At 54.0% G+C, this 25,881-nt stretch overlaps 8 protein-coding genes across 8 annotated transcripts; 3 read left to right on the top strand and 5 right to left on the bottom strand.

The window, feature by feature from the left end:
• Positions 1-672: 672 nt before the first annotated feature.
• On the bottom strand, positions 673-2,601 carry M406DRAFT_237657 (uncharacterized protein; the record flags this gene model as incomplete). The annotated part of the gene is made up of 4 exons (XM_040916066.1): positions 673-1,033; positions 1,112-1,443; positions 1,498-2,340; positions 2,398-2,601. Coding segments are annotated over 4 exons (1,740 nt in total), but the record flags the coding sequence as incomplete, so codon positions are not given.
• Positions 2,602-3,233: 632 nt separating this feature from the next.
• Positions 3,234-4,960, bottom strand: M406DRAFT_329087 (MFS general substrate transporter; the record flags this gene model as incomplete). Its single annotated transcript, XM_040920392.1, has 2 exons — positions 3,234-4,787; positions 4,868-4,960. The coding sequence occupies 2 exons, from the start codon at positions 4,958-4,960 to the stop codon at positions 3,234-3,236; spliced, it is 1,647 nt and encodes a 548-aa protein (XP_040779004.1).
• A 1,054-nt stretch (positions 4,961-6,014) lies between these two features.
• On the top strand, positions 6,015-7,379 carry M406DRAFT_289364 (NAD(P)-binding protein; the record flags this gene model as incomplete). Its single annotated transcript, XM_040918849.1, has 6 exons — positions 6,015-6,054; positions 6,109-6,179; positions 6,247-6,458; positions 6,534-6,615; positions 6,707-6,998; positions 7,117-7,379. The coding sequence occupies exons 1-6, from the start codon at positions 6,021-6,023 to the stop codon at positions 7,377-7,379; spliced, it is 954 nt and encodes a 317-aa protein (XP_040779005.1). The 5' UTR covers positions 6,015-6,020.
• A 7,182-nt stretch (positions 7,380-14,561) lies between these two features.
• On the top strand, positions 14,562-15,897 carry M406DRAFT_321829 (Calcium/proton exchanger; the record flags this gene model as incomplete). The annotated part of the gene is made up of 1 exon (XM_040919560.1): positions 14,562-15,897. A coding segment is annotated over one exon (1,336 nt), but the record flags the coding sequence as incomplete, so codon positions are not given.
• Positions 15,898-17,009: 1,112 nt separating this feature from the next.
• On the bottom strand, positions 17,010-19,493 carry M406DRAFT_275838 (MATE efflux family protein). Its single transcript, XM_040918263.1, has 3 exons — positions 18,692-19,493; positions 17,503-18,616; positions 17,010-17,408 (listed from the first exon to the last, which is right to left on the bottom strand). The coding sequence occupies exons 1-3, from the start codon at positions 19,248-19,250 to the stop codon at positions 17,321-17,323; spliced, it is 1,761 nt and encodes a 586-aa protein (XP_040779007.1). The 5' UTR covers positions 19,251-19,493; the 3' UTR covers positions 17,010-17,320.
• Positions 19,494-19,979: 486 nt separating this feature from the next.
• On the bottom strand, positions 19,980-20,772 carry M406DRAFT_102211 (uncharacterized protein). The gene has a single exon (XM_040914996.1). The coding sequence runs from the start codon at positions 20,743-20,745 to the stop codon at positions 20,395-20,397; it is 351 nt and encodes a 116-aa protein (XP_040779008.1). The 5' UTR covers positions 20,746-20,772; the 3' UTR covers positions 19,980-20,394.
• A 1,593-nt stretch (positions 20,773-22,365) lies between these two features.
• On the top strand, positions 22,366-22,871 carry M406DRAFT_40473 (uncharacterized protein; the record flags this gene model as incomplete). The annotated part of the gene is made up of 2 exons (XM_040924134.1): positions 22,366-22,630; positions 22,732-22,871. Coding segments are annotated over 2 exons (405 nt in total), but the record flags the coding sequence as incomplete, so codon positions are not given.
• Positions 22,872-22,891: 20 nt separating this feature from the next.
• On the bottom strand, positions 22,892-25,507 carry M406DRAFT_289374 (uncharacterized protein). Its single transcript, XM_040918850.1, has 2 exons — positions 24,679-25,507; positions 22,892-24,580 (listed from the first exon to the last, which is right to left on the bottom strand). Exons 1-2 carry the CDS (start codon positions 25,283-25,285, stop codon positions 23,184-23,186), a joined length of 2,004 nt encoding a protein of 667 aa, XP_040779010.1. The 5' UTR covers positions 25,286-25,507; the 3' UTR covers positions 22,892-23,183.
• Positions 25,508-25,881: the final 374 nt, after the last annotated feature.

Here is a 25,881-nt window from a genome sequence, read left to right on the forward strand (position 1 = left end):
CATACGGATGTCATGCCCATTGCTGTTCGATGTATTCAGTCGAAATGTATCTCGATAATGTCATGCATGTCGAGCCAACAAAGAAATAATTCACACTATGCCAGAAAGTTTGCTTTCTCTCACTGCACGTCGTCAGCCTGTGAACTCTGTTCCGGTGGAATCTCCCATTGAGCAACCTTGTGTGAGGTTACTAAACAAAGCCATATCCACACCCTGTAACGCCCAGTAGTCATCCACCACGTCTGCTGCTAGACCAGGCACAAGAAGGCCAGGGTCCTCCTGTGCATGATTGGTGGCGGCGTCCAGAGATACTGGTCCTGGTTCCCAGGCCGAAGCTCCCACCGTCGTCGGGTGAAGCCAGGAGGGCGACGGGACGGGTTGCCAGTCAGGATTGTCGACGTGGTGTATGTCGTTCCTGCTGAACACGCGGTCTCTCGCTAAGGGTGAGGAGGGGCCGGCCTGTTCGCACAGGACGGCGGCACCACCTGCAGGACGGTGCGCAATCCTAACCGTCCCCAAGTGGGGGATCTGGATGCGCAAGGCTCTGTTGAACGGCGCGTCGTCGTCGTCGTCGTTATCATCGTGGGCATCGTCTGCGCCGGCAGGCTGGGCCTCGTGCAACCGGCCGTCCTCTGGAGCCGAGGTGGTCGTCTCGTAGATGCAAAGACCCTTGGCCGCGTTGTACTCGACGTCGAGCAGCGGGCGGAGGATGCGGAGGATTCTCTGGGCGATGGCGTCCTTGGTTTCTCGGGCTGCTGTTTCCATGATCTCGAGGGTGCGCTCGAGGAGGCCGCGGTCGCTTTGGCGCTGGTGCTGGAGGGACTGGAGGGTACTGGGTGCTGTTCCCTGGGGGCGAGGACGGTGCGCCTCTATATGCGCCAGACATAGTGTTGTGCTGGCTATGAAGGCGATGAAGTCGATGCCGCGGCAGTATGCAGGAGGGGCAGATGTGCTGTTGCTGCGAAAGGACACGAACTGGGAGACGAGCTCGCGGCTGGTGGTGGCGGCTGTTATCTTGCTGTAGTCGATGCAGCTCTTCTCGCCCGCGCCGGCGCCCATAGCAGCAGCAGCAGTAGCAGCAGCAGAAGAAGAAGAAGAAGAAGAATGAGACGGCGGCAGCAACAGGTACGGCAGATGCAGCTGGAGCAAGAGGTGCCTGTGCGTGAACTGGTTGACAACGCGGAGCGAGTCTTGAAACGCCACCTCCTCTTCTGTGCGGTCAGATGTTGCTGTCGTGATCGGCCGACTACTCTCTGGAGCCGCCAGCCACCACCTCGGCGACATCAGCGCCGCCGCCTCCCGGAGCATCTCGTCAATCTTGCGCGTCGTGGCCATGTCTGCTCCTCGACGCCGCAGCACGCTGTTGTTGCGTCGCAGGATCAGCCCGCCCGCAACCGCCATCATGCGCTCCATGCGCTCTAGCGGGGCACACCGTACGAGGGCCTCTGGAGAAGCGAAGGAGGAGGAGGCGTTGTTGTCTCTGTCGTTGTCGCCTACCTCCTCCTCCTCCTCCTCGTCGTCGCCGTCGCCGTCGCTGCACCCTGGCGGGAGGCCCAGCATCAGCGAAAGGTACCTGTCCGAGAAGATGAGCCGGCACCACATGTACTCTGGATCAATACGGTCCCACGTGTCCGGCTCGAGAACGACCAAAGAGGAGGGTCTGCCGCCGCCGCCGCCGCCGCCGCCGCCGCCATCGCCACCACGGTCATGACGTGTGCACCGATGCAGCCCCATCGCTTGCGCCAGGGCCATGGCGCGCCGGCCCGCCAGCCAGGCACGACGGAGCTCGCCTGCGTTGTTGAGGAACATGCTCTCGGCCATGACGCACTCGATGCCCTCGAGAGAGCCGCCGGCGAGCTCGTCGCTGGTCGTCACGAGGCGGGATGCTGTGGTCACTGCGTGGGCCATGAGTCGTGTGCGGTAGTTCTGGCTTGTCGGGCCTGTGCTGGAGGAGGAGGAGGAGGAGGAGGAGGAGGTGCTCGGCTGGATGCCCTGCAGGAGGGTGCCGAGCATCAGAAGGCGTCGGGCGATAAGGACCGGGTGGGTGGCTTTTGGAGGGCGCTGCAGCATGCTTCTTGGGGATGATGCTATCTGTCTGGAGAGGAAGTCTGCATAGGGCAGACAGACGACGCCGTGGAATAGGTTGGAGAGAGCGGCTGGGGTGGTGGTGGTGGTGGTGGTGCTTAGGAGGACTTCGAGGTCGCTGTCGCTTGGCCACACTGCAAGAAGGGCGCTGGAGATCTCGTGGAGCTCGCCGCCGGATACCAGCAGGCTCTTAGACAGCACCACATCATCATGCTCCGGGTTAGGCTGTCCAGAAGTGGCTGTCTGCTGTTCTTCCTCCTCCTCCTCCTCCTCCCCCTCGACGGCCGACGACGTCTCTACCACGCGGTGCACCCTGTTGCCGCCCACCTTCCACCGCCTCGATTTCATCAAGGGTCTGCGAGGCGGCTCCTCATCGAACGCCTGGCTGACGCACTTGGTACGACGGCTCCTGCACCCGTCACAGATAGGCTCCGTGGGCGAGGCGAAACTGCACCGGATCTTGCGGCGCTTGCACTCCCAGCAGCTCTGGGTGCCCTTGCGGATCCTGCGCCTTTTGGTCGTGGTCATGGGTGAGTGTGGTGACTCTGGCATCTTGTGTTTTTTATGGGCTGTAGTTGGTGAAGTCGTCTTAACTTGGGTTGGTGGTTTACGTGAGGGGTTGGCGGGAAGGATGCTGAGGTGGGTTGATTCACGCGTGGGCTTAACTCTCTGGGATAATCACACGATTTACCATGACCTTTGAGATACCATGTGCGAAATATTTGAATAATAGGAAAGATTACTTCGATGTCGAGGTTAAGCAGACACATCCGAGAGGATTAGGGAATAATTACTGAAACTTGATCGGGATTCAATATTATTATTAACCCTGAGATAACCCTAAGGATAACCCTTTTCCACTTCTCGCCCTTTATTTCTACGAAGCTCTTAATAGTATCATATTTATAGAGGATTTCTAGCTGATGGACATGCAGAAAGAGGGAACGAATGCCAATCAAAATGACACAACAATAACAATTCACGGTCTTGAGAAATGTGAGTTTGATTTACAAGTCTACGTTAATCACCACTGTAATAATCATGTTGGTCTTTCGAGCCCGCGTTGCAGATGCAAGATGTATAAACTCAACAGTCCAAGCCTCTCTTTTTGGTGGGTTTTTTTTTTTTTTTTTTTTGTCTCAAGTCATCTACTGCTCACTTCTCCTCCTCCTCGCCACCTTGGTCAACTGTTGTATCCCCGTCTTGGTCTCGGTGTGCTCGGTATTCAGCTTCCGGTGCTTGATCATCGTGCTGGCCACCATAGCAAGAGCGGCCAAGCAGGTGTACATGATAAACATATTGCGCATACTCGAGGCAAAAGCCTCCAGGACCGCCGCCCGCTGCGAGGGATCCTGGATCGACTGCGTGATGTCGACGTTGGCGGCCGCCTGGCTCCCGGACAGCGCCTCGAGGACCGACTCGCTGACCCCAGCCGCGGCAAGAGACGCCTGCTGCGCGTCCATGCTGTTCTGGAAGACCACGCCGCCGACCACGACAGACAGCGCCATGGCAAGGCTCCGTATGAACCCCAGCGACGCTGTGGCCGCGGCCGTGTCGCTCTGGCTGACCGTGGTCTGGATCGCGACCATGGGGCCCTGGAACAGCAGCGCAGGGCCCAGGCCGCCCATGATCTCCAGCCCGAGGATCTGGGCCACGGACGTGTCGACGCCGAAGGTGATATACAGCCCTGACCCGATGGTCATGATGGTGACGCCCGTCCAGATGGTCTCCCTGTAGCGGCCTGTGCGGTGGATGATGACGCCGGCGACGATCTCGAACGTGGCCTGCGTGACGACCAGGGGGAGGATGAGAAGGCCGCTGTGCAGAGGCGAGGCCTGCTTCACGCTCTGGAGGTACAGAGGGAGGTAGTACTCGTAGCCGAGGATGACCATGCCGTGCAGGAAGGCGACGAGGAAGATGGCGTTGTTGGACCAGCTCCTGAACACGGCGAGCGGCATGAGCGGGTACCTGGCCAGGCGCTGCTCGCTGAACAGGAAGAAGCCGATCATCAGGGTGCCAAACACCAGCAGGCAGACGACCTTGGGGCTGTTCCAGGGGAAGATGGCGCCGCCAAAGTCCAGCCCGACGAAGAGCAACAGGGTCACGGCCAGGATCGAGAGGGTCCCCAGCCAGTCCACGGCCCGGACGCCGTCGCCCAGCTTGGTGCGCGGGTTGTGCACGTCCAGGAACAGGAGCAGCAGGACCAGCGTGACGCCCGAGATGGGCAGGTTGATCCAGAAACACCACCGCCAGCTCCTGAACTGGGTGAAGGCGCCGCCGATCAGCGGGCCCGAGGAGCCCGCCAGCGCCCACACGAAGCCGATGAAGCCCAGGTACAGCGACCGCTTGCGCACGCTGAAGAGGTCCGAGATGGTGATGGTCACCAGCTGCATCAAACCCCCGCTGGCCACCCCCTGCAGGGCACGGGCGACAATCAGCATGGCCATGGTGGTGCTCAGGGCCGCGATCATGCTGGCGGCGGCGAAGAGGAGCACCGCCAGGAGGAGCACGGGCTTGCGGCCCCAGATGTCGCTGCATTTGGCCCAGATGGGTCCTGTGGCGGCATTGGCCAGGAGGTAGGCGCCGCCTATCCAGACATAGCCTGAGGCCGAGTGCAGGTCGGCGCAGATGGTGGGGATGGAGATGGCTACGATGGTCTGGTCGAGGGCGGCTATGAAGAGGGCGAGCTGGAATGTACAGGACTGGTTAGAGAAAGGGTAGATCAAGGACGTGCGTGCAGATTGTGGTCAGCTTGTTTATAAGTAAATGAGGGAAAACTCACATAGAGAGCTGATAAGATGGCATAAAGACGCAGCCTTGTGCGGACCTTGGGATGTTCTTCTTCTACTATGAGATCGAGAGGCTCGATGGGCATGTTTTCACAAGGGGGATCCTCCGCGGCGGGAACTTTCGCCGGTGGTGGTCCAGCTTGCACGAGGGGAGGAGATTCGGAGGCTGTGATGATATCCATGATTATTGTCTTGTGGTGGTGTGTTTCTTGTTGTTTGGTAAGTGAACGACGACGGAATTGACAATGGTGAATGGACAACTGGCAGAATCGTCAAGCATCTCTAATCCTCAACATGCAAAGACCAGGGACGGTGACTCAGGCCGAAAAGGAGCACGCAATACTTTCATGAGAACTAGGAGGATGGTGATGACTAAGTAAGTGGATGAGGAGTCAGCCAGGGGTTGGCACAACCAGCAATAAATTACAGCCATTTAGAAGGATAATAAAGACTAGATGGTAAATTATGAGAAGAGAGATTCCAGTCTCTTCGCACTTTACATAATATATTTACTGAATGGCCTTGGACGTTGTGAAAAACGCAGAAACACGACCAGCAGCAAGGTATGTAGGAGCTTCTGAGGTTCAAGGTTGTTGTACCCAGCTCGACGGTCTACGGTTGATTTGACCATTGCATCACCCAGTAAAATCATCAATCAATCATCTATTCGATCTCATATATATATATACATCTAACATATCTCATCTATCAACAACTGTTATTGAATATGTTCTCTGCTCTGTCTTTGAGGAACTATAAAATACACGGTTATGCATTCATGATGTCGGCTCTGAGTGCTTCCGTCTTACTCTTCCACCGCAAATTCGCCCGCGGCCCAAACTTGATGCATTTATAACCAATCATTCTTCCGCCGCGGTAGAACGTGACGACTCCTGAACCATTGTAAGAGCATCGGGGCTTTTCGCCGCGGACAACTCTTCACAAGGTCGGTCGTATGAAGTAGCAGATTTACTGGGTAATACACAATGAATATAAGATACCTGAATGTCCACCCAACAAAGATGAATGCAATTATGAGTGCACTGAGTTCTTAAGCGGGTCCTGTAACGATAAATTCTTTGGTGAACCATCAACTCCACAATCCCAGCTTTCTTTCAACATTTTCGTGCTTTCAATCTCTTCACAATGGTCAAGGTCGCCGTGGCTGGTGGTTCTGGACGTGTGTAAAATTTCCATTATTAGAGTGTTATTATTATAGCTGACTCGATTACAGAGGTGTCTCGAGAGATCATTGACGCTCTCGCAGCGTCCAATAAGCATGAGATTGTCATCTTAAGCCGAAGGGTAAGGAAAAGGCTCTGGAGGAATTACAATATCTGCATGGCTACGTGAATGCTGACATCTTGTTTAGGAAGCCCCAGATGCAGACCTTGACCCAGCAGTCAAGTGGAAGTGTGTTGACTACAACGATAAATCGAGCTTGATAAAGAGTCTGAGAGGAGTCCACACCCTGTTGTCTTTCGTCCAGCTTCTCTCCGATCCCAACCAAGAATCACAAAAGAATCTCATCGACGCCGCCATCAGTGCGGGAGTCAAGCGCTTTGCACCAAGCGAGTACGGAAGGTACTTGATTACGTTCATTAGCAACGCGAAGCTGGATGATAATCTTGAGAAACCTTAGACTAACCAGATCCAAAGCAAGGACACAAATCACATGGCCTGGTGGCAGGGCAAGCAGAATATCAGGGACTACCTGAGACAGGTGAACGCGGCCGAAACCGTGAGTACATTCAATTTTCTTTCTCCTTCCTATTAATCCGGCATGAAATGGGCGCCCAGTCTGATAACTCTTCCCTCCCTCCTGTCACTAGGTTCTCGAATACACCTTGTTTCAACCCGGCCTGTTTCTAGACTACCTAGCTTTCCCATACAAGACAGCCAAGCATGTAGACCCCCTACAATCCGTCTTCGACTACCAGAACTGCCGCGCCATGGTCGTTGAGGGCCACGAGGACGCCGTCATGACCTTGACGACCGTCTCCGACCTCGCTGCGGTGGTGGCTCGGGCAGTTGACTACGAAGACAGGTGGCCTACTGTAGGCGGGATCCGAGGCAACAGGCTTACCTTTGCAGAGATTCTCGATATCGGTGAAAGAGTGCGAGGTACGACAGTCTCTCTTCCTCATCCATGTTGTGCGGCGTTGAGCTGAAAAGGGGGGGGGGGGGGGGAGACCTTTAGCGGCAGACAGAGCCTTGTACTGACCGATATATTTTCCCGTAGGACGACCTTTTACGGTCGACAAGGTCAAGATCGAAGACCTCGCAGCCGGAAAGCTGGAGACATCGTGGGGCTTGTCTGCGGTGCATCAGGCGGTCGCAGCCGATGAAGCATCCGCTATGCTCAAGGCAGTGTCCATCGGCGTCCTCCTGAGCAGCACCAAGGGTGCATGGGACTCTTCGGACGAGATGAATCGAATCTTTCCGGATTACAAGTTCACGTCTGCTGAGGACTTCCTGACGAAGGTGTGGCAGGACAAGCCGTGAGGAGGGACGGAGACTTGGGCAGAATGCTGAGCTGAGAAGCCTGAATAATATCCATAGATGGTCCATCAGCATTAGCAACACCGCACAATAATGAGCTGGGCATCTGATAGCATGAGAAAATACCCTACACGTCTTATTTAGTGTCTTGATATGTTGCCGAGGCCGTTGACCTCTTCGTTCGTTTCTTCACTTGCTTGACCTTGCCGAAGGGCCTTCGAGACTATTGATTGTATTCAAAAATGCGGCGTCCAAAAAAGGCACTTTGAACTATGAACTAAGAGCCTTCTCGGCAACCGGTCAGCCATGCAGAAAAGTGACAATGTAGCAATATGTAGAAAAGTGTAACTGTAATTAGCTAGCATGTCTGCAGCGAACCATCCATCACAGGCCTGGGGCTTACGCCTGGCAGCCACTCAGATTGGTAAACCTTTACACTTACCATGTCGCATTAGATTCACTCGCTCGCCCGGCTTCTGAGGACGTCTTTGCCTGAGGAGCCCTGAAATCTGCAGGACAAGCACACTTGGCGCAGTTAGTCACTGCCGAGCCTGACGTGTAACCATGCCAAGTTCCATGGCAGAACACCAAGCTTTGTAGCCGATACCAAGCTTCATAGCCCACACTTGGAGGCTGAACTATGTTCCACGTCGTTTGTATACTATCATTGACACTTTGTGCTGAAGACGTCCGTCCTCAAAGTTTCTCGCATACGCTCATTCCACGTAATTGCTGCCCCCCCCCCCCCTCAAACCCTATTCAGCCCGTCGCTGCCTGGAATCAACTTCGCCTGCGTACTTTTGGGGGAGATACCTTCCCATCAGGCCATTTCTCTCCACCCCCCGATAAACCCGAGCCGAAACCCGCCGAGTCATGACTATTATGATATGGAGGAAGCCATCGTAAATTATCGTATATAAACATCACGGTGGCGCAATGTCTAGCACAGCCCCTTGTGGGCACGGGCAGACTGACTCCTCCTCCTCCTCAAGCTTCTCTTCTAACTGACAAAGAACAAGGCCAGGCCACTCAGCCCAAAAGGTCACCGCCCGAACAGAAAGGAGAGCGAGGAAAGAAGAACCTTCTTCGCGCGTATACTCTCATACCGACGCTGCCGAGCGGGAACACCGGGCGTTGCTGACTGACTGACTGACTGACTGACTGACTGACTGACTGACTGACTGACTGACAGATAGACTGACAGATAGACTGACAGATAGACTGACAGATAGACTGACAGATAGACTGACAGATAGACTGACAGATAGACTGACAGATAGACTGACAGGGGCTCGTTTAAGGTACGAAGGAGATAAAGTATGGTCGCGTCAGCCAGACGAACTCGCGCGTGAGAAGCAAAATGAAAGAAAGAACAATCCCCGGCCCGAGAAATTGATGATGTGATCTACAAGAGGGTCTTTTGTTGCGGGCCCTGATAGAACAAGAGAACAAGCTTCTGACTACTACTACTACTACTACTACTACTACTACTACCACCATTGTATTACAGGCCAGAGCACTTGTGCGTGCAGCAAGTAATACAAAGTGTCATCGCTGCTGCTGCAGCACCACCACCAATATTTGTGTTGCATGCGCTTTTGCCCGCTGAAAAAGGTTGTGCTCAGCCACACGAGCGTCGACGCAACACTGACTGTAACACGCTCCGACAGATCCGGGAATGATGATTGATGATTGAAACGAGTTTCGAGTAATCCCTTCAAGTTTCTTTTTGTCCACACGGCACTTGTATATGTGGCGATGCCTGTGGTGATGCGTGTGGCAGGGCTTGATACTTTTTGGCTGGTGCTTCACAGCCCCTCTTTTGCGTGTGTGGTTGGTGGTGATAGTCGCTTGTATCAGTCAGTGTAATGAGAATCCATGTACCAGCAGACGATCAAGTCTAGTGCGCGTGGATCGTTTACGCAAACGCTGTACTGAGCCACTCTGAGTTCTTTACGCTAGTGCGGCCAGTATCTGGCGCAGTGCCGAATACTGGGGAAAACAAAACGTGGGATTGGCCGTTTGGAAATATTTCGGCCCAATCGTTTGAGGCCTCCAGGGCTCTGGTCGCATCGATCTGCCGTTGGGGGGTGGGGTCACCCTATTTTATCAGCATTAAGCGCGTTGTCGACGGAGAGTAGATGCAGATCTGTTCGATTGGACTGATGAAGAAAAGGATCGCACGTTGTGGGGATGTGTGGTGATGTGATATTGCGATGGATGTGGATTGCTGACAACTGCGCCAAAGTATACAAAAAGGATGGGAATTTGGTGAGGTGTGGAGGTTGAACCCCTGGCAACTTTTTTTTTCTCTTTTTTTTCTGCAACATCGGCGTGTCACCCAACCACAGACAGGCCTGGTCGGCAATGTCCAGTCGGAACAGATCTGTGGATCAGTGGCACGGCTCGCTGCTGGGTGGCTTGTGACGAATTAGATGCGGTGAACCGCTCTGTGCCCGTCTGTCCGTCGCTAGAGGACCGGCCACCCATGAAATCTCTCCATGACCCGTGACACTGACACCCTTTAATTGATGGACGATATTGGTACCGCAGGTTGTTGTCTCTTCCCCTACGTCTCACAGCGCAACGGGAACTGACAGACCCGGACGGGGAAGATAGCAAAGATGTCCAGCCACACGTGCCAGAGTATCTGTATCAGCATCCAGATAGACGTCCGTTCCAAGCCAAGGGATACGCAGTTTGCCAAGACGAACCGTGATGCAGGGGGGGGGGGGGTCATAACAAGAGACTCTTCCAAGTTTTGTTCTTTTCTTTTTATGTCTTTCCCAAAATCGTCTGCGAACGGTGGCATGACATGGGCTGGTATGGTAGTATGGGTAGTATGCAGATGATATGGTGACCTGATCATGCCGGCTGGCGTCATGATTCAGCTGTCAGTGTGTGTGTTGTCCAGTGGCCCAGTTGTGTGTGGTGTGTTTTCCTGTCTTCCATTTTCCCTTTCTGGTTGCTTTTTTTGTTTGGACGGTGAAAGAAATCTGGATTTGGACGGTGCCACGGTGCAGCAGTAGCGCCCAGAGGGAAAGACAAGTGGCAGCGGTAAAGCCCACGTCATGGAGCCATGACGTTAGCGTAAGACCTTGCCCGTCGAAGCTCTAGGCCCATCGCTAATCTTGCTGTATGATCAGTGTGTTTCTCTCTTCCTCCCGCTTTCCTGTCCCCCCCCCCCTTTTTCTCCCTCGCCCTTTTCTTGTCGGCCGCCCTGCGACACTATACCCTGCCAACATCCGTTCTTGGTTTCGATGATGATGATGATGATGGATGCCGCCTTGTTGTGGGTGCAGCTGAGTTTTTATGGTCACCAGGGCGGCGGTCACAAACAACAGCTGCTGCAAAAGAAGGGCTAGGTTCTCGCCAAGCTGCAAGCGCACGCGTCCGTCCCCTGCACAGGATAGCATTTAATATACCGTTACAATACGGTAGTATTATTCATTGTAGTAGTATTATTATTATTATTATTATTATTATTATTATTACCATGTGCAGAGTTTTGAGTGCTTGGTATGTTGCAAACGAGCTAGTATCCGTGCTGTGGGGGCAAGGGAGATTGCAGCGCCATGGAGCATTGCGTATGTCAGAATGCCATCTGCAGTCTGGGCTTACGGTGCTATTTCAGTGTCTTGTATCGTTTGTCTGGGACATAGTAGGGGGTCGGGGGACAATGTGCACTTACGTACGTACTGAGAAAATGTACCCCTGGTCCAAGTGGCAGGAGTTGTGGGGAAGCATCGTGTTCTGGAAAAAGAAAAGAGTAAAAAAAAAAGTACTGTAGGCATAGTAAGCGTCCCAAATGCAGCGTATAGATCTCACCTCTAAATATACCTAGTAGTAGATTCTCACGCCCTCCTCCTTCTCAGCTACACATGAAAAGAAAGGAAAAAAGGGCGAAGTGTTGGGTCAGGATTGCGGTCGCTGGCAGCTCGCTTCCTCTGGCCTGCTCCTGACCGCATTATGTCTATCTATTTGCCTTTACGCCCCCCCTTCCGTCCCCCACCTCTTCCCCCTTTCGAATGTCGCTCTGCTCATTCGCACTTTATGTCCTGTAGTTGGAAGTTAATCCACTACTACATCCCAAAGATGCAAGAGACGTTGGACGGCATTGCCATTGTCATCAACAACACAACCATGTTGAACAAAAGCAAAGCCAGACTTGATAGAGGGGCCAGGAGGGGAGCGCGGCGGCTACTGCTATGTGGGTAGCAATCGACAATGCAAGGGGCGACGACGTGTGAAGTGGCTTTGGCGTCAATGTTGAAAAAGTCGGGAGGCTTGAGCATGCAATGCAACTCTAACCTGGCACATTCAACGGTGACGGGGCAGCCAGTGAACTTGGCGCTTTGGACAATAAACGAATGATCAGAGAGTTTCTCATGCAAGTTGCGAGGGTATAGAATCGGTAGGTACTGGTTGTGGCGAACCACGTCTCTGATTGTAAGGGGGAAATGGGCACAATGGAGTACCTCTCGATCGCTGTCAACTCCCCACTGAGAGCCACTTGTGCAACTATGATCCCCTGTGGGTTGGGGGGGGGGGGGCAAGGGACCAGGGGCGGGAGGGAGGTCTTGGCAGTCAGTCAGTAAGTCAGTGGCATTGGCAGGAGGCCTTCCCAGGCAGTCAGTCCTGCCCTTGCTCAGTTCACTGCGATGGGATGGACAAGAGATCGCGTCTTGGCATTCTATTCATTTCAGGAGCATGTAAAATCCAGTAAAAGACCACTTGGTCCTTGACTTTTGTTTTCTGGGGGTTCCCCTTCCCGTTCTCTCTTCTTACCCTTCATTGCACGCAGAACTTCTGTCACCGTCTGCCCTTTCTGTCTCGCCACCAAAAGATTCGCATCATATCGCTGGTATCATCACCGCCGGCTGTGAGCGAAGTGAGTAGAGGGCCGTTTGACAACTCACCACCAACAACGACCGGACACGAACGCAAACGCACCCACAACACACAGGGGGGGGGTCAATCTTCCTGGTTTTATTTGCCTTCTTTTCTTCCATTTAAATCTCATTGTTCCTCCTTCTCTCAGTCAAAAGCAAGGCGCAAGAAGCAACCCTTCCCGAATCACGACTACCATTGGACCAGACGCAAAGCTCATCGCATCGGCTTCGGCTTCGGCTTCGCATGACCCAACGGAACCCGACCTGAGCTTTGGTGAACCGACACGTATCCCATCAACGCATTGGGAGTCAGTTGGGCGTCGAGATCAATTAACCACTCCTGACCGCTCACTGCAGTTCAGACCAGTCACAGCCTCATCGACCTGGTCAAGGATAGCCAACCAAACATCCAACCCGCCTATCTTGTCAGCTTTCTTTAAGCAGCCAGCGACAAGCAACAGCAGCAATATCACGGCAAGCCTGCATTATCCCTTCCAAAAGGACGATCCGATAACCCACAGCACCAACGACAGCCCTGCCACGGCAACAGCGTCAAAGAAAACGCCTTGGTCCCTTTGGAATTCCCACCCAGGCCCAACCTAAACCCAATCGAACGACTCCAAGCGAAAGGGGCCAGCACCAGCCAGACGAAATTCGGGTTTCGACGAGACACTCCAGGGGGCGCTTGTTCAAATTTACGGACCCTCAAAGCGAGATCGTGTGGATCGACATAGAAACGGGGACCAAAAGACTTGCAATCGACCAGTCAGCAACGTCAAGAAACTCACCTCTCTTTCATCTCCATCCACTCATTCCATCCGCTTTCTCTCTCTCCCTTGCCAGGACGGCAGTGAGAAGAAAAGGAGAACAAACCGAGGTTTCGAAAAGACGAGAATAGACATCACAAACAGAACCTGACCATGGAGGGCAGATCACCACCACAGCAATGTAAGCCACAGACTAATGAGCCCGTTTCCCCCTTCTTACCTGATGAGTACACCTTATCACATCCACATTTTATCTACACCACACACACACACACAGAGAGAGAGAGAGAGAGACAGCACTTGAACACGGCCCCATTTTCTCACGGGAGTTGCTCCCGAAGAGTCAGTCCATCAGCGCCATGTGCAGGGGATTTTGCGTCTGACCACAAAACCGGGCACTGCTCAACCCCTGTCCCCTTCTGTTATTTTCCCTCTTGTTTTCTATTGACGGTTATTCCTACCACCTACGCACTACCGTTTCCGTTTCCGGCATGGGTGCTTGCTGCTCCAATTTTATAGGCCGGTCCCTCCCTCTTAACCCAACCCAACGCTGTTTGTTCTCCTTCCTGCCTTCCTTCTCATCCTAGCCCCAAGGCTCTCGAAACCCCCCTGTATCCCTGAGCCGCCGTACACACGCATCTTGTTACCCATCATTAGCTCTGCCTGCTTTTTCTGCTTTGACACACTCTACAAACAGCACCCTCTCTTCCTTTTAATCCTAGTGGCCGCTCTGCCCAACGCTGCCTGTGGCCAGCGTCGCCATCATCAGTTTCTTGTCTCTCCTTCTCAAAAAAAAAAAGAAAAAAAGACCCCTTTCTATCACCTTGCCTGTCTATCCATCGAGCAAGCATTCTATTCATCATCTCTTCCCCCTCTCAGGAGTGACAATGTGTTGTTGTTCTTGAGCTCTTTTCTTGTCACATCCCTCTTCCCTTGTTCGTGGAGGACAGCGTCGGACTTGGCGTCACGCACGCGTGTCACCACCCCTCTTCTCTCCCTCCTCTCTCTCTTTTTCTTCCATGCTCTAGTCACACTGTACCACCTGCCGAACCCCCCCCCCCGGACACGCTTGCTAAGCGGCCTGTTTTTTCGACCACCGACCCGTCACGTCTCCTGCCACACATGCTAATATGGAGCGCGTCAACTCAGTCAATGCTTTCCAGATCAAGCGAAAGGCACATGCTGTCAGCCGGAGGGAAACGACTCTGGCCAGCGACCGATGGAACCCCTTTCGCCATGTCTGGGCGAAGGGCCACGAGCGCAGCCAAACCTGGGATGCTGAGGCGCAGAAGTCGAGGAATCCAGATGCAGAAGGCAACGGCTCGCCCATAGACCATGTCCAGACCGCACCCGCCCGCTCCACAAACGGGGATGTGGATCCCGAGGCCTACGGCAGGTCGAGCAAGGAGCAGGAGAATGTATCGTCACAGGACGCAGGCGGCTCGTCGGCAGTGGATGGCGGCCAGCTGCGCAAGAGAGGCACAGCCGATAGGGAGGCGTCCCTGACAAAGAGCAGCGAACAGGAGATGGACGACAAGCCTCCCACGCAGGAGGAGACCGACGACAAGCCTCCCAAGAAGTCACACCGCCTGTTCAAGAACGTCCAGCCTAAGGAGCCCTTCACTGTCGCCAATCAGCTGCAGCGCACTCTGCTGAACTCGTGGATCAACGTCCTGCTGGTGGCCGCTCCTGTTGGCATCGCCCTGGGCGTCATACCCAACATGAACCAGTACGCCATCTTCGTGGTCAACTTCGTTGCTATCATCCCCCTGGCGGCCATGTTGAGCTTTGCGACCGAGGAGATTGCGCTGCGGACCGGCGAGACCCTGGGAGGGCTCCTCAACGCCTCGTTTGGAAACGCCGTCGAGCTGATCGTAGCTATCATCGCCCTGATCAAGAAGGAGATTGTCATCGTGCAGACGTCCCTGATTGGCAGCATCCTGTCCAACCTGCTGCTCGTCATGGGCATGTGCTTCTTCTTCGGCGGCCTGCGGAGGCAGGAGCAGTTCTTTAACACCACCGTCGCACAGACTGCAGCATCGCTGCTGGCCCTCGCCATCGCGGGAATAATCATTCCGACGGTCTTCGACCAGCAGACGACCCTGAATGACTCCTACATCGCCCAGCTCTCTCGCGGGACCGCCATCATCCTGCTTGTCGTCTACGCCGCCTACCTGTACTTCCAACTCAAGACCCACCACGAGGTTTTCTCCCAGGAGAGCCAGAAGGTGCCTATGCGGCCCAGGAAAAACTCCCTCGGTGCTCACGCCGTCAAGCACGGCATGGTCGGCCCCGTCGCCATGATGAGCCTCCCCGGCCGCAACGATGAGGGCGGCAGCAACAGCGAGAAGCTGCGCAAGGTGGTGAACGAGGACCCATCCGAGGACGAGGAGGAGGGCGACGATCCGCAGCTCTCCTTCCCGGTTGCTATGGGCACCCTGGCTGGCTCCACGGTTCTGATCGCTTTTTGTGCCGAGTTCCTCGTCGACAGCATCAACTACGTGACTACTTCTGGCGGCATCAGCCAGGAGTTCCTTGGCCTGATCTTGCTGCCCATCGTTGGCAACGCCGCCGAGCACGCTACCGCTGTCACCGTCGCCATCAAGGACAAGATGGACCTCGCCATCGGAGTGGCCGTCGGCTCCAGCATGCAGGTCGCCCTGTTTATCATTCCGCTTCTCGTCGTCATTGGCTGGGGCATGGGCATGGACGACATGAACCTCAGCTTCGATATCTTCCAAGTAGCCATCCTCTTCGTCTCCGTGCTGCTGGTGAACTATCTCATCGGGGATGGCAAGAGCCACTGGCTCGAGGGGATGTTGCTGATGTGCCTTTACCTGATAATAGCGACATGTTCATGGTGTAAGTTCTTCAAACAAGCGGACAGAGAGAGAAGTTCTGGGACTACAAAAACTGACAAATTGTTCCCAGTCTACCCCGTCAAATGATCAACTGGAAGAGCCTTTGACCGATCTTTTCACGCTGCCTTCTACCACAGGACAAATGATAGTAAAAGAAAACAAAAAAAATCAACCAACCGAAACATCAAAATTTAACGAAATCGGTGTAATTGTATTTTTGATGCTTCGAACTCGATGTATACCTCTACCGATTGTTACATTTACCTTACTAAGCATGACCGACTGCTTCACTTCACGATATTGCGTTCGCATCCTTTTTTGCACGTCTTGGGAAATTACATATACCCCCTTTGGAAGACATTGGCAAATGCCGACGCAAGCACAATAAAATCGACCGGGTTGATCTATTGTCTGCCCAGCTTCACAGCCTCATATCGGGTCTGATCCATTACTCTACAAAGTTCATTTTGCTCATCATCCAGTGTTCGGGGTTTTCTGACTGGAGCCGGGCGTTTGATTTACGACATTCTTCAGTTTTTTATTCTCTGCTGGTGTATGCCGCCCGCTCTTCTTCTTTCTAGTGACCTGTAGCATACACTAGACCTATTGTACTTTTTCACTTTCTTGTTCCCATTTTCCAACTCTATTTTTTCTTCTTCTTTTCATCATCAGCCGGACTATACACGAAAGCACTTATTGATTCTTTTTACCCAAATACAAATTATGAGATGGTTCCGGTGCTAGGGAACAGGAAGATGGGAGATGGGCTCTCGAGCTGGGGGAGGGGACCGAGCTTTCATCGAGGGGATGAAGTCTGGGCCGGGCGGCGTGAAGCATTGGTCCATACCGAGTGCTGTGATCTACGAAAGCCTCATTCATACATATCATATGAGTGCGGGAGAATGAGGGGGTAGGTAGTCTGAGAAGAAAAGGGAATGGTTCACTTGGGAAGATGTCCTGGCAGAAAGGGGCTGCTGAGAAGAGAACGTCGTGCTGGCTAGGCAGGATAATATAGAAGGAACGATTTTTTTTAATAATGACTTCAAACAAGATATGATGATTTATGAAACACCTTGATCAGCAATAGCATGGAACATGCACACAATACTAAGAAGGCACTGCATGTCATTTATTACCACGTTAAAACAACGATGAGTCTGTAACCATGACGCTATGAAGTGAAGTGAACCAGACAGAGCAGACTAAATAACGAGACGACGAGAAAAGAATGCGGCTTTGCTGGATTCAAGGTGAAGAAGGAAGGGAGAAGGCCATGCCTAAGGTACCCAAGGAAGAAAGAAAGAGGAAAACGCAGCACGCAAAAAGTGGACCGGCTCCTTGTGATGTGATGATTTATGCATCCCCCTCCTCCTTTTTTTTTGGGGGGGGGGGTGGGGGGGGGTGTGAAAAGGATGCATAATTTTCTAAGCACTCGCGTTGCGGCGCTCAGCGTCTCTTACTGATTTTTCCCAGTCTGAGCGGTAGAGGTAGAGGAACTCGACTGCTGATACACTGTGGGTTTTTGAAAGAGAGAGAGAGAGCCGGTCAGTCAGCATGCCGGTCACTTTTTAGATTATGATAAGAAAGAGAGAGAGAGAAAACTTACAGTGTCAACCCAACACTAACGCCAAACCACAAGCCATAAAGTTTCCAACCCAGGCCGAAAGCCGTCCCAAATGCCAGAGGCAAGGCAACCACATAATAACACGCCAGATTGGCATAGCCGCCAAACTCCTGTTTTCCGGTGCCCCGTAGCAGGCCGTGACTAATGGCAGCGAGGCAGTCGACAAACTGCATGATGGCGCAGACGGGCATAACGTTGGCGACGAGGGCGATGACGTCCGGGTCGGAGGTGAAGAGGAAGGCGAGCTGGTAGCGCAGGGTGGCGAGGAGGGTAACGTTGAGGATGCCGACAGCGACGCCAGCCCAGAAGGCGACGCGGGCGCAAGTGCGGGCCGCATCAACGAGGCCTGCGCCGATGAGGTTGGCCACGCGGGTGGAGGAGGCGATGGCGATGGGGAAGGGGATCTGGAAGGTGGTCGAGGTGATGGTCATGAGGATAGACTGGGTAGCGAGGTAGGTGCTGCCGAGACGACCCGTGGCCAGGGTGAGGATCTCGAAGGCGAACCACTCGGCCTCGACCATGATCATGCCGGGGATGCTGAGGCGAATCATGGGGCCCCAGTTGTGTAGGGCGCGGCGGCTGAAGCCACCCCAGCACTGACGGCCGTCTACAAAGTAGACGTAGGCGGTAAGCAGGATCGGGAGGAGGTTCTGGGTGATGACGACAGAGACGGGGGCGCCGATAAAACCCCAGCCGAGGTGCCAGACGAAGAACCAGTTGAGGAAGACGTTGAAGGGCGCGGCGATGAGGAGGACGTAGGTGGTGGCCTGGAAAAGGCCCTGGGCCTGGACAAAGCGCTTGCCGCCCTCGAAGACGATGAAGGCCGGGACGCCGAGGAGGTAGATCCGGAGGTATTCGCCTGCCAGCTCGGCGGTGCGGCGTTCGGGGATCATAAGGGCGAGGATCTCGGTCGCGTTGAGCCAGACCGCCACGAGCGGGAGGAAGAGCAAGAGGAGAAAGCAAACCATGCGCTGGATCTGCAAGCCCACGAGGTGCTTGTGACCGGACCCGTAGGCCTGCGCGCAGAGGGTATCGAGGGATGTGGCAAGGCCCTGGAAGGGTGCTGAGCAGGTAATGTTGGCCGTCATGGTGGCCACTGGAACCGTAGTTTTCTTGTCAGCATCTTGCTATCGCAAGTACGTCGTCTGGGTTGCGAATTTAAAAAACTCACAGCTGATGGCGCCTAATTCAATTTTGCCAATGTGGCCGACGGCGAAGATGCTGGCCACATTGATCGAGTACTGCAGCATAAAGGTGACAATGAGCGACCTCGAGTACACAGCGATGGTCTTGGCCTCGCGCTGCCACGTCGTCTTGATCTGGCCCGCCGACACTGCCGCCTCCCACTGCTCGTTCAGCTCTTCAACCGCGAGCGGAGATGCCTCGAGCCCGTTCTCGCCACCGTTCCCAAGCAGCAGGGGCGTCTGCTCAGAGGCCACACGTGACAGCGGTGCGTGGTGGTGTTGGCTCTCGTCGTCACCGTTGTCGTAGTCATCAGACCCGAGGGGCACCTTGGTGGAGAAGAGCCTCTTGTACAGACGCCTGAAGAAGGACTCGTGTTCCGGGATGGGGTGCTTGGGAGGCAGGAGGTGGTTGTCTCGCAGAAGGCTCAACTCCTCATTGCGCGACTGCACCCACTCACCGCGGGTGAGGACGGGTTCATCAAAAGGGCGAGGTCCGACGACGGGGCGCGTGGTGCCGTACGCTACACCGCTGGGTCGTCTGTACATGACGACAGGCTCCTCGCCGGCTGCACCAGGGAAGAAGTCGATATCAGACGCATCGTCGTCAAAGGGGGTTTCACCGTCGTCGTTTGGATAGTCGTCCTCCTCAGCGAGATCACGGGCCAGGGCCTCCTGGGCGATGGGTGAGCCAGGTTGGAACGAGGCGGCGAGGGAGGAGGCGAGCTGATCGCGAGCAGAGAGAGCGGGCGATTCTGCCCTCCTGCGGGCGGAGATGGACCTGGGCTGGGTCCCAGACATTGTCGCTGTTGATGGTGATGAGTTGGTAGAAGAGACTGCGATGACGACGACGATGATGTTTGATGATGATGTCAGTGGTCGAAGCCGCCACCCTATTCCCCTAAGAAAGGCGGTGGCTTTTCTCCTTCACGAGATGATGATGTCTCGTTCTCAACCAGCCCTTCTGCCCTTCAGCCTTTCAGCCTCTTGATATCTTTGGTTTTCCCTCTTCTCCTTTTCTTGATCCTTGAACAAACTCTTCTCCTTCTTCAAGCCACGTTCCCTCCCAAATCTGTCACCAGGAGGGCGTGTATATATATCAAAAATCAAATATATACCCGTGTGTGTATGTAGATATATAATGATGTAGGAGGTTTGTGTTTTCAAAACTAGCACATCACCCTAGATACGGTGAGATTGACTCAAGCACACGAGCAATGACTGATTGCTATGCAATGCATGCAGGAAAACGATAGAGAAAAAGGCGTGATGAATGGTCAGTCACAATCACTTGCTTGATTTATATGTGTAAATAAGTAGATAAATAAATGGAAAACAAAACAGAAATGGTCAAGTCTGTGAGATCAAGGGTCGTACGCATACAGAAAGCGAAAATCAGCCGGGGTAAGGATTGAGAGAGATAGGCAAAAGAAAAAACCCTCCCAAGAGGAGAGGCCTGGAACGGGCTGATGGATGACTCTTGCATTGCCGTAAGAGTTGTGGAGCCACAAGGGCAGCGGGAGGGCAAAAGATGGTCTAACCAAGCCATGTCGGGCTCTAGCCTTCTAGCCCAATGAATATGTGAAAGGATGGGAAAGAGAAGATACCTGAAGGGGATCCTGAAGAGCCATATGACCTCTTCGCGAGGATATCTAAATGTCACCAGAGACTTCTTCGGTCCATGGCAGACCAGCTAGATCTCAACAAGTGTTGGAAGGCGGCACAAAGTCATCGTGTGCGTGCGTGCGTGCGTGTGTGTGTGTATCTTCTCTAGATGCCCTGTGCCATGCTTGAATGAATCACGATCCTCGTCCACGGTGTGGCGGTAAGAGTACCATAGAAGGTCGACACCGTCTGTCCTCACCGTGTCGTAAGGGGGGGGAAGGCAGAACCTTGCACAGTGGCACAGCAAATCAGAGAGGGGGAATAAAGAAAGAGGGGAAGAGAACACATGAGGAGGGGTAAGTAACGGTAAGATTTGGATGCAATCTTGTCTGGAGAGGGCCGATCTGGTAGTTGAGGTGGCTCGGGCATATTGAACCATTCATCGTTGTGCAAATCCCATGCATTCATTCATCGATCATGGGGTGAGGTTGAGGTAAGGTGAAGTTTAGATTGCGTGCCTTTCAGCCTCAGAATGCCTACTTAAGAAGAGACAACTACATAAAGGAAGTAACATGGGATCTGGATGGAGGGAAAGAGCGAGTGAGGTGTGGGTATGATTGAGGAAGCGGGTCGTCGGAGGGAAGGTGCGGCACGGCGCGGCACAGGAATGGAAAGAACGGGGTGAATTCTGCAGTACAAGTCACAGTCAGTAATTATTAACGAATGCCCACGCTTCAGCCCAGCCCAGCCAGCCTATAAGTAGACAGAGAAAGCACCATACAACGCACCCCACGAAGCCCCCATTCCCACCACCCCCCCTCTGCCCCCCAAATATCACCCACTGCCCCAAGCACGCCATCAACCCTCACACCCCAATTGACCAACCAGAATGGCCCAAACCATCCCAGACAGGCACAGTATAACAGTGGAAAGCCCCAGTGACATCACTTTCTCGATTCAGCCTTGTGACGACCTCAAAAATCAATGAAACTGCTTCTGAAGGGATGATGGACAATAGTTCAAGAACCAAGACGAACCCCGAGAGAAACGGGGGAAGACCTAGAATCTGGTAGCCCAATTGCCCCTGTCCCCATAAATCTGTATCTCCTGATAGGCCAATCTTCGTTTCCCGGGGACAAGTGTGCCAGGGAAATCGAGGCCGACCGAGACCCGGCCGAAGCCCGCCCCGGCGTCACCTTTTTTCTTATAGATTTGCCCCGGGCGGCTGCGAGCCAGCGCATCGGACAACTCTCGATGCATAATATTAGCACATGTCACTCATGGTCGTGTCTGATGATCTCCTTGCTCCCTCCTCCTCCTTTCTAATTGTTCTCTTCTCGTGAGACACAGTACAGAAGAAGAGCGACTCTTCTCCCATATATGCATACTACTTGGTGAATCCTCCTTCGAGTCGAATCCTTGCTCACCTCAGATACTTCTAAACAAAGCAACGAACCGGTCCTCCTTCCTATGGGCTTGCTCTCTTCTTGAGGCTCTGCGCTACTATAGAGCTATTGATATTGTACCTGTTGAAGCCTACTACTCTCCTTCTCTCGCTCATAAATAATATCGTTGCTGCCATTCTGTCGCTAGAGCCCCAGAGGGGAGGATATACCGTTCCCATCGACCGGGTGCCCATCATCGACCCCCAAGTTGGTGCTCGTGTGCCTCTTTCTTGCAACGAGACACAAGGGAAAGAGAGACAGGGAACGAGGCAGACGACAATAATATTAAATAAGAGATGGCCGAGATCCGCGACGAGGAGGATGGCTCATTCCACGCCGTGAGCTGCTGCGGATCTGCCGTCGCCAGCCTCCGCCAACCGGTCGAGGTCGAAGACCTTTTCGAATCGGGATACTAGTATGTCCACATCTGTCTCTCACTCACTCATTCATCACTCATTCATTCAGTCATTCAGTCATTCACTCACTCACTCACTCACTCACTCACTCACTCACTCGCTCACCCACCCTAACATCCCACCCTCTCCCCACACTGACAACCCCTCCCCAGCGATGACCTCCAAGACGAAAACCCCCTCTGCGGCTTAGCATCCCCCTTCTTCCTCTGGCCCGCCCTCTTCGGCCCTCTACTCTTTGAAAACCAGACCTCGGACGCCCGCGACCACTGCGCCAACGAGCGCACGTTCCTCTCCTATCTTCGCCTCAGCATCTACATGGCCATCGTCGCCGTCGCCATCGTCTTGTCCTTTCACCTCAAGAGCCGGCCCAGTGCTGCCGAGCTCGCTATGGCACGGCCTCTGGGGGTGGTGTTTTGGCTGTTGAGTGTGGCTTGTCTGCTGGTTGGGCTGGGGAATTATATTCGTGAGTTTTGGTCCCCTTGGCTTTTGGCATTCTTCTCCGCCACAGGGTCCTTCTTTCTTTTTAGCTAACAAGGTGGTCTCTTCTTCCTTTCTCGTGCATAGAGACGGTGAATAAGTACAGTCGGAAGATAGCCATCGTCCAAACCGGTATCAAGACACAGCTCGTGAGTACAGCCACACTATCTTCACACAACCCCTTTCATCTCTCCTGGGACGACAAGACTGACACCTTGTACAGATAATGGGAGTCGTGTCAGTGTGTATCTTCGCCACGTGTGTGGCCTTACTGGTCATAAATAGGATAAGCGAGGACACTGGCTAATAGCGTCTGGTTCTTCATACCAAAAGAAAAAGCGTCCATTTGAATAGTACAAGCAACTGTTTTCTCTGTTTTTAAATGACCTTGACCCGTCGCCCCATCTCATGTGCCCCTTGGCTTTTGTGCATGCGAAGCGTATGGTATATACAAAACACCTGAGCCCGGACCAGCCTCGCTCCTGGACGCCCTACGATTCACTTAGCATTCCCCTCTTCGATTGTTGCGCTGTGCCTAATCAGATTCCATCATCACGTGCGCAGAACAGAGACGTGGAAGGTCTCGAGGCAGCTTCCTCATCACAGCCACCAGCCGTCCGCCTGAACTGTGTCGCGTAGAGTATCGAAGCCTCGTCAAAATCCCCAAGCCCGGCTCTCGAGCCATCCCAAGCGAGAAGCGGCATCTCCTGGAAGCTGGGGAGGAGCCCATTGTTGGGAAGGCTGTCCACTAGGGTCGTACGGTGGATGACCACTTCGTCCTCGTCGTCGTGCTGCTGCTGCTGCTGCTGCGGGGCCGGCCCGTCGCTCTCGTATTCTTCCGGTGGGCGGTAGAGCTCGTTGTGGACTGTCGCCAGGTTCGCTGCCAATTCCGCGCTTGGGTAGAGTGTCCAGTATCCTCGACCCCGACAGAGCCGCAGGGCATGTTCCATCCAAGCCGGATGGCCCTTGCTCACCACCTTCTCGGACAAGATCGCCGGTGGGGTCGTACTGCTGTGCTGCACCTCTAGGAGCTGGGACACGAAGCCGTGCAGCTCGGCCCACTTTTCTCCCGTGAACAACATGGCATTGCTGTTGGGTGCTTGCCAAAGGAAAGATGTCGGGCCCTCCGGCAAGCCGGGCACTTCTGACCCCACAGGCATGTTCAATGGTGGAGTAAACGGGCCAGACCCGCTCAGATCTGTCGACGGCAGGTCGAGGCTGATGCCGAAGAGCCTCTGATCCCAGGCTCCACTGATGGCGTGCTTTGAGTAGCGATACTCGAGAATCGCCATCTTGAGGTAGTGGAAGAAATTTGGCGAGAGCTCAGCTTGCGGCGAGAGTACGAGCACGTGAGACAAGCGCGGATTTGCTGGCCAGAAGCCCTCGAGGAACCGCGCCGAGCTCTCCTCCTCGGTCATACCACGCCTCGAGACACGATGCCTCAGGGTCAACTGGTTCGCACTTGCTGGTTGACGCGGATCCCGAGGCGGCCACTGGAAATTTTGAAGAAATCCGCTCGTAGGTGGGTCGACATGCTCGGGTAGTTCGATGGTGAGATGAGGTATTGTGCAACCAGTATAGTCTGCAGCACTCAGGGACTTGAGCAGCCTGATGAGGCTCCCAGATGCGTCCGTGTGGGCGTGGATCAATATTTCCACGGTAAGCAAGTTCCAGGGCAGAAGAGATGATGCATCGAGCTTGGTGATCCAGCCCAGCCGCTCCTCGGGGTTCGTAGGCAGTTCAATGACGGCTGCTTGTATCCCCATTTTCGACACTGTTTGTCGCATCGACTTTAGAAACAGGGGTTCTTCTGCATCTGACGAGTCCACAAGGATGGCTTGTGGGTGCATATAGTTGTTTATATGGTATAACGCTCGGCTGACACATTTCTCGAACCTCTCATCCGTGGACAGGGCTGCAAACTCGGGGCGGGCATCTGGTGCATTGTTAGAAAGCCAGGCCTGAACAGAGTCTAATTCTAGAGACTTGACTGCTCAAGGAAGAGAGAGAGGGGGGGAGGGAGAGACTCATTACCATGGAAAATAATGTGGCAGTCCTCGCCTATACCGTTGACATCCTTAAGTTGCTGCACTGGTATTTCATCCCTGGACATCAACGCAAAGTGGACGTAGGACCTCAGCTCTCGCCCCATCTGGCATGCAATGGGGAGTAGGTCATTCGCGCTCTTCAAGGTTGACGCCATAAACAGCACGTTGAGATTTGACACAGAGTCGCCCTTTGTCGCACTGATTGCATGTAGCGTCTCTGCCAGCTCCAAGAACCTGACGGCACCATTGTAGTTGCGAGTGGCCGACGCTGCGGCAGTGTCTATCTCGAGGACCCCATTGGACACAGGAGGTCTAGGCTGCTGGGGAACGCCCCCGGGAGGCACAATGCCATTGGAATAGGTATATACGGGGCGTCGCTTGTCCTGCGGGCCCAGATCGGTGGGCATGTGGGCGATGAAGACGTAAACCGCAACGGCCAAGAGGATCAGGAGGCCGAGACGTCGGAATGTCTTTCGAGGAGGTATCCGGGGAGCGTTCTTCACCCTCCACCCAGTCGGTGACTTGCCATCCTTGACGAAGTGATCGTCGTCCTTCTTAGCGACGCCGAGCTCGGGATCAAGCCTGGGTCGCATCGTCCTCAGTGTATCGATACGCGCCCGATAAAACCCGACGCACACTGACGTTCTGGGTTCACGGCGTTCTGAAGGATCAGAGTGACCGTATCTCGAGTATCGTCGGGTGCATCTCGGGTGCCAAGGGTATCACAGTTCTTGACCTCGGGTATCGAGGCATCCGGGCTTGCGAACGGATTCGCTCTCTCTCTCGATCTGGGAAGGCTCTGAGAACGAAAGGAGGGGTCAGTAGTGGAAAATGTGATGCTTGGTCGAGGGCATCTCGGGTCCAAAGGTGTGTTGACGTGGGAGGTGAGAGGTTCAAGACTCTGTGTCTTCCCCAGAAAAGGGTTGGAGGACGAGGGTTGCTAATGTAAATTTGTGTTGCCTCTCCATCGTTGGAACGTGACGACGATGCGACCAGATGGCGTCAGCCCCTGGTCCCCTGTAGCAGGTGTGCTATGGTTGGGCAGTAGCGGCCAATTGCTGAGGGGTTCAGGGGTTCTGCTGTCTCCCTATACCCTGTACCTGACTTTAACTTTCCACAGGAGGCATGCTAAGCTTGACCAGCCCAGCCCAGTCCAGCGCTTACCCCACGATTTCACTTCCTCGGGCCC

The sequence above is a fragment of the Cryphonectria parasitica genome (assembly GCF_011745365.1).
Source record: "Cryphonectria parasitica EP155 unplaced genomic scaffold M406scaffold_3, whole genome shotgun sequence".
NCBI classification, from domain to species: domain Eukaryota; kingdom Fungi; phylum Ascomycota; class Sordariomycetes; order Diaporthales; family Cryphonectriaceae; genus Cryphonectria; species Cryphonectria parasitica.